This window comes from Triticum aestivum, chromosome 4A (assembly GCF_018294505.1).
Source record: "Triticum aestivum cultivar Chinese Spring chromosome 4A, IWGSC CS RefSeq v2.1, whole genome shotgun sequence".
Taxonomy (NCBI): Eukaryota; Viridiplantae; Streptophyta; class Magnoliopsida; order Poales; family Poaceae; genus Triticum; species Triticum aestivum.
Genome location: NC_057803.1, coordinates 570,169,290 through 570,180,871, shown reverse-complemented (window position 1 = coordinate 570,180,871; position 11,582 = coordinate 570,169,290). Strand labels below are relative to the sequence as shown.

Sequence of the window (11,582 nt, the reverse complement as noted above, 5' to 3'; positions counted from 1 at the left end):
TTGTGCATGATTAGACGAGGTCATACAGTATTGGCCACTCGAAGTGAGCTTCCAAGTGATATCGTCGGCTATTTGTGTAGTTGGGGTGTATCCTAGCAAAATGGTAAGGGGTGGTACCCAAACTCTTGCCGGTCTTTCCATTCTAACCATGACCATCTCAGACCCGGAACTATCAAAACTTTCTCAAGACCGAGCACACCCAATTCTCCAAGGCGTGTGGGAAGACACACGAGCACCGAGTTAATCTTACGTTGTCTGGCATGCATCTTTTTCGTCCCCGTCCAAAGAAAAGTTTCCAACAACTTCACAATAACTTGAAGGGTGTTGCGCGGCAAGGCAATGGATGTGAGGTGATAAACCGCATAGGACTGAGAACTTACTTAATCAGGATGCATCTGGCGGCCTTCCGACAATCTTACCAATATAAGGGGATAAAAATCAATCACCACAGAGAGGGTGCACCATCAAAGGGAGACTCAAGAATGTTAAAGGGGGCCTCGGATGGAATGATTGGAAACCCTTTAAGAACCTCTCGGAGTGCAATACCGAGGCAACTAAGTGCACCACCGACCCTTTTTTGGCATTTGTAACTAACATGTGACCTCCCCAAATCCATAAAGAATGACGGTAAGATTGTTGGGACTATGAAGATTTGTTAATTTTTGGATCAATACCACACTTCTGTAGCAACTAGAGCAAATACCCCCAATCTCACTAAATCGAAGCTTTTCTAATGTCAAGTTGGAATGAAAGAGCCAGAGTTTTCTTGCCAAATTTCCAACATACGAATTCTCATGGATGCTTGTGTACTTGATGAAGGCGCTCTGACATTTGGAGATGAACTGGCCATGAAAGGGGTAGAGGCCTAACAATCATAATCCTTGCAGTAATCTTGGCAATGACATGGATAAGGTGGATCGGTCTAAATCATAGAACTCGACTGTGTTTCACATTTCCTTCTTTAATACTCTCTCTGTCTAAAAATAAATGTCTCAACATTGTACTAACTTTTGTACTAAAGTTGAGATACTTATTTTGGGACGGGGGGAGTACTATAGAAGTGGAGTGTACTTCCATTTAAAACTTTGCAAAAGGCAATTTCCTCCATAGTATTAACGGGAAGTAGTACCTCTACCCCTCCCCTCCCCTCCCCCCCCCCCTCCCGCGCGCAAAATCTTACATCTGCCTCGTACATGCCCAAAATTAGAGAACCCATGGTAGCACATGCCCAATCGTTCTTCTCTAGCAATGGGGATACAAATCAAACATGAATAGCACAACAAATTCTTAAACCCGTTCCGCTAATTGTGTCGTCGTCGGTACGCCAACAGCTAGACACCTTAGACGCACCTTGGCTGGCACTGCCATGACGGTTATCTTGCCCTATTTTGATGGTTCGAGGAGATCAACTGTACGTTTGGTGACATCAGAGAACCCTAGTTCGGCCCCGATTTTTTTCCAATGTCGGTAACTCATCCATGTACTACAAAGACAAGATGTTCAAAAAGTTAAGGGTATGACCAATGCATAGCCCCAAAGCTGATGCCTCGCAGACCAACTAGGCTCGGATGCCACCATGGCAGCAGGACCATTGCTTCAATTCGCCAGGTGAAGCTTGCAGAGGAGGTCGGTTATTCAATTGAAAAGGTTAAGTAGAGGCAGGAAAATAATAGGAGGATGAGGGAAAAGGTGGAGGAGGTAGGGACATGTGGGGACAAATAATGATGCATGTGAGGCAACACCAATGTACTCCCTACGTTCCTAAATGTATGACATGAACTACCAAAACGTCATATATTTAGGAAAGAAGAGAGTAGCTACCATTGGGCCGAGCGTGTATGGACAATAGCCTGAATCTTCTCATGCCTAGGTGTTTGATGGGGCATACGGGCATTTACATACTGAATGGTTAAATTACCATGGTCGAGTCCAAACACATGCCCCACGCGTTGCGGCTCCTTTTTGAAGGACGTACATTACAAATCTTTTTCTTGACGGACCATCATAGAATACGAACTTTTAACCATGTTGAAAAAGACTATTCTACCCTATCATAGACATTTCACAGATTTGCTATTGTACGTTTGTGTTTCTTTGTTCCACCAAAAAAAAAATCACTACAGTTGCCTAAAACGCCACTGCTGCCCACCAAAGTATTTGCCAAAATGAGACAACGGCTATGTCATTTTCAAACTTTTTCAGATATATTCTAGACTTGCTTCTTGGCCCGAGGTGCTTCTTTATCCCCCACGCTTAATAGTTGAGGTTAATTTCAAACATAGCAGGAGAATGTGATGAATGGCTACCAAATCAATACATTAAATCTTTGCATTGTCAGTCCAAAGCCCAAGGCTCCATTCAGAACGGAACACTCAGCCAGTTTAGTGCTGAAAGGATACACTGAAGCAACTAAACTCGACAGGAAGTAGGCTGCATGATCATATGATCTTCCATTCCATACGACAAAATGAAGCATAGGTGATAGGACAAACAAATGTCACCAAAACGCACCGCAAATGACGGCGGCACCAACCGGACTAAGATCCACAGCTAGGAACGGGTCTTACAATGCGGAATCGCTCAGGCAAACCATGTCCCAACTAGGCGAACAGAAGGACAAAGAGAAAAAGAAAAACTCTTAGGCTGATAAGACCTCGCAACTCTCAGTGAATGAAGCTTCAGGTTGGTTCATGGAAGACGATCACGAGCTCAGGACGCCTTCACTGAGACTCAGCTGCCGCCGGTGCTGCTTCTGGCTTCGCCCCCCGGGTCTCCTCCTTGGCCTCAGGCTCCACCTTCTGCCTGCCAAACACCTGCAACTCATCACGAAGCAGCCACGGGTTAGCCATCAGATTCAACCAGACGCATCAGAGAACAGTAGCAGATTCGCTGTCAGAATTCAGATTCCATCATAATACTTCTATTCAGATTCATCAGAACATAGCAGCAGACAGGCTTCGGAATTGGGAAATTCTATCTGAATTCTGAGTTAACAGAGCAAATACAGAAGTATAGCAAGAAACTACAATAGATGGCATCAGCTGTAAGAACAGAATCAAACAACGCATGACTGAAGTCGGAACGGATCCTTATCATTTAGAACAAGATTTCTACTACAACACAGCATCAGAGCAAGAAATGTGGGTCACTGTAACAGGTAGTACGGCAAGCTTTCTCAAGAGATCACAAAGCATTTGACGGCAAAAAATGCTGGATTCCAAGAATAAGTTTCTGAACACAGGACGAACTCTTGCAAAAGACAATCTCCAGCAGAAATAAATCTACATGGACAGAGACTGACTAATGCTTACAGAGGCAGCGACTAGCAAGGTCACCCCAACTTTGATAGCAAGAATCAAGAAATCCGGATGCCTGCACAGGTCAATCGCCACCTATATATATCGGACAAGGAATTGCCGGTAAGCATAACAATCTTAGAAAAAAAAATCCAGATGCTCGAGGGGAAAAAATAAGTGCGGAAGGATCTGCGGATCGCTACTTCATCCACACTGCACTAGCATCACACGGTTGTTTTCACCGCACAGCCTCAAAATCAGGCGAGCGGAAGCACACCTACCCATCTAAAAAAATCATCCAGATGCTTCTCCGTGCAGGAAAAAAGGCAAAAAAGATCTCGCGAAAATCGCTGCAACATCTACACTAACTCCCTTGCGATTTAACGTGGTTGCCAGGAAAATAAAACAGAGCGATTGCTACAAGAACATGCATTCCGATCCGAGGAACAAAGGGGGAAACGAAGAGTAGCAACATTTCGTAACAGCACGCGACGAATTATTCCGAAATTAAACGGCTAGGAACTACACATGTGACGAAATCCGCAAGAGGGCTAAGATTCCTATCGTGTTCCTACCGGCACGAGACGCACGATCTAGCGAGCAGAGGCACGGGACAGGTACGGGCCAAGATCGAACAGCAGCAAGCAGACGTGCATAGAAGTAGAACAAGGCAGAGCAGGAGCGCGTGCGTTAGGAGGAGGGGAGGGCAGGGGGAGGGGAAGGAGGAGGCGTGACCGAGCTGGTCTTGTTGGAGATGTACTCGCCGGCGGCGCGGACCCTGTTCTTGATGCAGTCCCAGTGCGTGTCGGCGCTGGTGTTCCCGAGCTGCTTGAAGTAGTCCTTGGTGGTCTCCAGGATGCCGGTGTCCTCGCCCGCCGGCTTCTTGAAGCACACCGGCGCCGGCTTGGTCCCCTCCTCCGGCTTCTTCCCGCCGTCGCCCACCTCCACCTCCTCCATCTTCTCCCCGCCCTCCTTCCTCTCCATCACCGACGACCGAACCCCCGAGAGGAGAGAGGACAGAGGCTACGCTACAACCAACCAACCCAACCAGCCGAGGGAGGAGAAAGCTTGTGGTGCTCTGGGCAATGGTGGCGCGGGGCTCGCTTTATAGCCGGGCGCTGGCTTGGCATCCACGAAAGAAAGCCGCGGACGGACGGCACGGCGCAGCTTCTCTGACACGCGGGCCCGTTCCCCTCCGCCTCCCACTGATGCGTGGGGCCCGCGGCTTCCCGTTTCGACGGGCGCGCGCCCTCGCGCCGTCGCGCGTTAGGCTGACCGGTGGGCCAGCGCCGGCGCCTTCGGGGTTTTGTCAGGGTTTTTCCCGTTGCTTCTTGCGTCTCATTTCCTTGGGCGAGGGAATCTCGGAAAGGCCTCGCTGACGCGTGGGCCCGGACGCTTGCGTGTGTGCTGGCTTTTGCAGAGGCGGTTGCGCGTGGGCCCGGGCGGGCAGGCGCAGCGCGCGTGATCGACGAGCGGAGTTTGCGACGGGGTTCACGCGAGGGAAGGCTGCTACCGCGTCGATGACAGGCGGGCCCAGCGAAGTAGTAGCAGGTGAAGATGTGATCGCGTGACCGGGTCCTAGGGGTCAAGATGTGTGGGCCAGCTAAAGGCTGCAGCTGCGAACAGGGTGGCAGCGCAGCGCAGGGTTGTACGTACCGCCGGTAGTGGCCTGGCCCTGCCGTGCGCGGCGCGGTTTGGAGCGTCCGATCTCGCGCCGAGCGCTCGGATCGAACGGAAGCTTCCGGCGACTCGGTTTTGAGGAGCAGTGCAATCTTTTTGGGTGGAAGATGCTCTGGTTGGCGCTCCGGATTCGTGGAACTCAACGTTGCGATCGCGTTTTTTGAATTTTGAATCCGCAAACGTGATGGGCATCTCTATCTATCTCCCTCACCGGAAACGTGATGGCACGAAAAAAGAAAACTTTCAAATGATTCATCATATGTCATGGCAATACAGAGAATAATAGTAGAAATAATAAAGATTACATCCAAATTCGAAGACCGTCTAGCGACGACTACAGAAAATACAGTTTTTTCCCCGCAAAATACCTGTATTTTCTTTTCCTTTTGTATATTTGTACCTACTTTATTTGATAATGAAAATATACCGTAGAACAATTGTTCTACGGTTCAGGGTTAAAAAAACTACTACAGACATTGAAGTGAGCCAAAGGTGCATTGTTGTCATTGTCCCTCCTCGTGGAGCCAGGCACAACTTGATGTAGTACACAGCCGGAAAGTCATCGTGTTAAGACCTATAATAGTGCAATCGGACTCCTTAGAGGCATTGGCGTCCCTAACCGGTGATAACCTGTCTCGATCGGCATATGGACATTTGGTAGCTGAGATCACGCATCTTATGGTACTTCGTGAGTTTACTCCGTAGAAAATTAAGCGTGAGCAAAATAGGGTAACAGATCGGTTGGCTTTGTATAGTCGTATTGAGAATGCGACTGATGTATGGCTAGATCGTGGACCACCGTGCATAGAGGAACTTTTGCCTCTCGATTGTAACTCTATTCTTATGTAATGAAACTCTTTACCCTCGCAAAAAAAGACCCACATAACCATACAGCAGAACAACAACCGTCACCGATGAAGAGAAGTGTAGATGAGAAGGATCCAACCTTTTTTTCGCGAATACGCAAAGTTTGTGTATCTTTCATTCATAGAAGAGTAGAGTGGTATAAGTTACAAAGTCTCCGACACTCAAGGAAATGGAGTGCCGAAAGAGAAAGAGGGGGGGGGGGTACAAACTAACACATGCGGACTACTCCGTGGCAATGTTAGCCAAGCAAAAGATACCTGCTTCCGCTTACATAGAAGGATCCAACCTGTAAATACCCAAAAGAATGCTGGATCCAAACAGATCCACCGAAGACAAAAACTGACTGAAGCCCACAAGATCCGTCGAAGACACATCTCCACACGCCTATGACGGTGCAATATGCACCATCGGAGCACGAGCTAGGCGGGAAGGACTTTATTTCGTCTGCAAGGAGCCACAATCGTCTCCCCTCCATGAGTAGAACACAAACCCTAATTGAATTAAAAAAAACACTTACTAAAAATGGAGCAGGATCCTTCCCGCGGACAACACTCGGGGTACACCGCGCCCCCGTGGCCCTAAGACTACTAGAGACGAGGCGGACCACCAGCGACGTCTACGGGAATTAAAGAAAACATAGTTGCTTTGTTTGGCTAGGAGGTTTGGGTCTCCCAGAGTTGCTTGTAGCTTGTCTACCAACGCTGCGACTGCTTGGAGGCCATGGGCTGGTGTTGGATGAGGCACGACGTTTGCAGGCTCGGTAAAGCCTACGCTCGCCTGCTGTCCATGGGCTGCGAGGTCTTTGATGGCAGCTCGCGGACAACAACAAGGTCGGCATAACCGCTCGTTGTTCATGGTTTCTTTCCACCATGTTTCTCGTGCGATGGCCTCCAAAGTGCGATGTTGCAGTTGTAATTCTACACTTAGTGTCGATACACGGAGGGCCTCCATAGCGCGGTGGTCGGATTGTTTTCGTGTATGGGCGTGGTGAGGATGCTCATGGCCTCCGCCGTAATGATTGGCCATGTCATTGTGACACCATCGAAACCCGAGGTGGCGGCCCCAGGGGTGAAGAAGCCCGGCGGTCCGGATCCCATGGTGTCGCTGACGTTCTGCTGCTTCAGAGTGATGAGCGGCGCTAGTGGTGGTAATGTCGTAGCGGCCTGCGGCCCGAAAGTCGAAAGATGTGGGGCTATAAGCCCAGCAGATGCTATTTCCGCTGCGCTGGTGGTGGTGATTGGGGTTGTTAGGGTTGAAGACGTGCTCACTGGTGCCGTCATCATAACTTCTTAGAGCGAGATTTCTTGTGGTGCCCTGTCCTCCGAGACCTCTTCGAAGGTTGGTTGATTGTATCCGGTCTCCTCTCAGCGTCAGTGTCGGGGATGGAGATCACCTCGTAGTCGCTGCTCTAGTTGGCCGAGAACGAGATGAGGTTGGTTGTGTCGACTCTATAGTCACAGATGGATCCGTCAATGATGCAGTCTTCCACCTTGTCATCGATGAATCAATTCTCGTAGACCATGGCGACAAGGTGTGAGGTTGGATGGGCAGGTGGAGAGCAGCGACCTCGGTGTAGCACCTTGCCTTTGTCGTTAGGGCCTTGGTTGCTGGTTCCAGGGTTGTTGTCACAGCATCATCGGCCTTCGAGTCGCAGGTTGGATGTGAGGGCGCTGATGTCTACTACGCAACTTGTATTTTTGTTGACTTTGTTGGGTCTCCAAGCACGGAGTTTTATAGGACATCATCGAGTATCCTTCAATTGGATCGCCTAAGGTTTATCAATCCGCGAGAGGTGTATGTGAAGGAAATATGCCCTAGAGGCAATAATAAAGTTATTATTTATTTACTTATATCATGATAAATGTCTATTATTCATGCTAGAATTGTATTAACCGAAAACTTAGTACATGTGTGAATACATAGACAAACAGAGTGTCACTAGTTTGCCTCTACTTGACTAGCTCGTTGAATCAAGATGGTTATGTTTCCTAACCATATACATGAGTTGTCATTTGATTAGCGGGATCACGTCATTAGAGAATGATGTGATTGACTTGACCCATCTGTTAGCTTAGCACGATGATCGTTTAGTTTGTTGCTATTGCTTTCTCCATAACTTATACATGGTCCTATGACAATGAGATCATGCAACTCCCGAATACCGGAGGAACACTTTGTGTGCTACCAAACGTCACAACTTAATTGGGTGATTATAAAGGTGCTCTACAGGTGTCTCCAATGGTGTTTGTTGAGCTGGCATAGATCGAGATTAGGATTTGTCACTCCGAGTATCGGAGAGGTATCTCTGGGCCCTCTCGGTAATGCAGATCACTAGAAGCCTTGCAAGCATTGTGACTAATGAGTTAGTTGTGGGATGATGCATTACAGAACGAGTAAAGAGACTTGCCGGTAACGAGATTGAACTAGGTATTGAGATACCGACGACCAAATCTCGGGCAAGTAACATACCGATGACAAAGGGAACAACATATGTTGTTATGCGGATTGACCGATAAAGATCTTCGTAGAATATGTAGGAACCAATATGAGCATCCAGGTTCCGCTGTTGGTTATTGACTGGAGATGAGTCTTGGTCATGTCTACATAGTTCTCAAACCCGTAGGGTCCGCACGCTTAACATTTGGTGACGATCGGTATTATGAGTTTATGTGTTTTGATGTACCGAAGGTAGTTCGGAGTCTCGGATGTGATCATGGACATGACGAAGAGTCTCTAAATGGTCGAGACATAAAGAATGATATATTGGACGGCTACATTCGGACACCAGAAGGGTTTCGGGTGATCTCGGGGAAAACCGGAGTGCCGGAGGGGTTACCGGAACCCCCCGTAGACTAATGGGCCTTAATGGGCCCTAGTGGAGAGAGAGAGGGGCCGGACAGGGCAGGCCGCGCGCCCTCTCCTTGAGTCCTAATAGGACAAGGAAGGGGGGGCGGCGCCCCCTTGCCTTTCCCCTCTCCCACTCCTTCCTTCCCCCTCCTAGTGGGACTAGGAAAGGGGAGTCCTACTCCCACTAGGAGGAGGACTCCTCCTCTTGGCGCGCCCTCCTAGGGCCGACCGGCCTCCCTCCTTGCTCCTTTATATACGAGGGCAGGGGCACCCAATAACACACAAGTTGATCATTGATCTTTTAGCCGTGTGCGGTGCCTCCTCCACCATGATCCACCTCAGTCATATCGTAGCGGTGCTTAGGCGAAGCCCTGCGTCGGTAGCTTCATCAACACCGTCATCACACCGTCGTGCTGACGGAACTCTCCCTTGAAGCTCTACTGGATCGTGAGTTTGTGGGACGTCACCGAGCTGAACGTGTGCAGATCGTGGAGGTGTCGTACGTTCGGTACTAAAAATGGTCGATCGTGAAGATGTACGACTACGTCAACCGCGTTGTCATAACGTTTCCGCTTACGGTCTACGAGGGTACGTGGACAACACTCTCCCTCTCGTTGCTATGCATCACCATGATCTTGCTTGTGCATATGATTTTTTTTTGAAATTACTGCGTTCCCCAACAATGGCATCAGAGCCAGGTTTATGCATAGATGTTATATGCATGAGTAGAACACAAAGGAGTTGTGGGCATGGGTATATACATATTGCTTGCCATCACTAGTTGATTCTTGATTCAACGACATTGTTGGATGAAGCGTCCCAGACCGACATTACGCGTACGCTTACGCGAGACTGGTTCTACCGACGTGCTTCGCACACATGTGGCTAGTGGGTGTCTGTTTCTCCAGCTTTAGTTGAATCAGTTTCAATGAACAGGATTCTTTCTGAAGATCAAAAAGCAATCACTATACTATGTTGTGGTTTTTGATGCGTAGGTAAGAACGGTTCTTGCTCGGCCCGTAGCAGCCACGTAAAACTTGCAACAACAAAGTAGAGGACATCTAACTTGTTTTTGCAGGGCATGTTGTGATTTGATATGGTCAAGACGTGATGAGATATAAATTTTTGTACGAGATGATTATGTTTTGTTGAAGTTATCGGCAACTGGCAGAAGCCTTATGGTTGTCTCTTTATTGCATAAGATGCAAGCGCCAAATAATTGCTTTACTTTATCGCTATGCGATAGCAATAGTTGCAAGAGCAATAGTTGGCGAGACGACCATATGATGACACGTTGATAGAGATCAAGATGATGGAGATCATGGTGTCATGCCATCGACGATAGAGATCATGACGGTACTTTGGAGATGGAGATCAAGGGCGCAACATGACCATGGCCATATCATGTCACATATTTTGATTGCATGTGATGTTTATCCTTTATGCATCTTATTTTGCTTAGTTTGGCGGTAGCATTATAAGATGATCTCTCACTAAATTTCAAGGTATAAGTGTTCTCCCTGAGTATGCACCGTTGCGACAGTTCATCGTGCCGAGACACCATGTGATGATCGGGTGTGATAAGCTCTACGTTCACATACAACGGGTGCAAGCCAGTTTTGCACACGCGGAATACTCGGGTTAAACTTGACGAGCCTAGCATATGCAGATATGGCCTCGGAACACTGGAGACCAAAAGGTCGAGCATGAATCATATAGTAGATATGATCAACATAGTGATGTTCACCATTGAAAACTACTCCATCTCACGTGATGATCGGACATGGTTTAGTTGATATGGATCACGTGATCACTTAGATGATTAGAGAGATGTCTATCTAAGTGGGAGTTCTGAAGTAATTTGATTAATTGAAGTTTAATTTATCATGAACTTAGTCCTGATAGTATTTGCATATCTATGTTCTAGATCAATAGCTTGCGATGTAGCTCCCCGTTTATTTTTTGATATGTTCCTAGAGAAAAATAAGTTGAAAGATGTTAGTAGCAATGATGCGGACTAGCTCCGTGATCTGAGGATTATCCTCAATGCTGCACATAAGTATTATGTCCTTGATGCACCACTAGGTGACAGAACTATTGCAGGAGCAGATGTAGACGTTATGAACATTTGACAAGCTCGGTATGATGACTACTTGATAGTTTAGTGCACCATGCTTTACGGCTTAGAACCGGGACTTCAAAAATGTTTTGAACGACATGGAGCATATGATATGTTGCAAGAGTTGAAATTGGTATTTCATGCTCATGCCCGTGTCGAGAGGTATGAGACCTCTGACAGTACTTTGCCTACAAGATGGAGGAGAATAGCTCAACCAGTGAGCATGTGCTCAGATTGTCTGGGTACTACAATTGCTTGAATCAAGTGGGAGTTAATTTTCGAGATAAAATAGTGATTGACAGAGTTCTCTAGTCACTATCACCAAGTTACTGGAACTTCATGATGAACTATAATATGCAAGGGATGACGAAAGTAATTCTCAAGCTCTTCACGATGCTGTAATCAGCGAAGGTAGAAATCAAGAAAAGCATCAAGTGTTGATGGTTGATAAGACCACTAGTTTCAAGTAAAAGGGCAAGGGAAAGAAAGGGAACTTCAAGAAGAATGGAAAGCAAGTTGCCACTCCCATGAAGAAGCCCAAAGATAGACCCAAGCCCGAAACTGAGTGCTTCTACTACAAAGGAAATGGTCACTGGAAGTGGAACTGCCCTAGATACTTGGCAAATAAGAAGGATGGCATACTGAACAAAGGTATATTGGATATACATGTTATTGATGTTTACTTTACTAGTGTTTATAGCAACCCCTCGGTATTTGATACTGGTTCAGTTGCTAAGAGTAGTACTCGAAACGGGAGTTGCAAAATAAACAGA

General features: G+C 47.4%; 1 protein-coding gene across 1 annotated transcript; it reads right to left on the bottom strand.

Annotated features, from left to right (window-relative positions):
• Positions 1–2,426: 2,426 nt before the first annotated feature.
• Positions 2,427–4,375, bottom strand: LOC123087036 (uncharacterized). The gene is made up of 2 exons (XM_044508932.1): positions 4,032–4,375; positions 2,427–2,813 (listed from the first exon to the last, which is right to left on the bottom strand). The coding sequence occupies exons 1-2, from the start codon at positions 4,278–4,280 to the stop codon at positions 2,721–2,723; spliced, it is 342 nt and encodes a 113-aa protein (XP_044364867.1). The 5' UTR covers positions 4,281–4,375; the 3' UTR covers positions 2,427–2,720.
• Between the last annotated feature and the right edge of the window lie 7,207 nt (positions 4,376–11,582).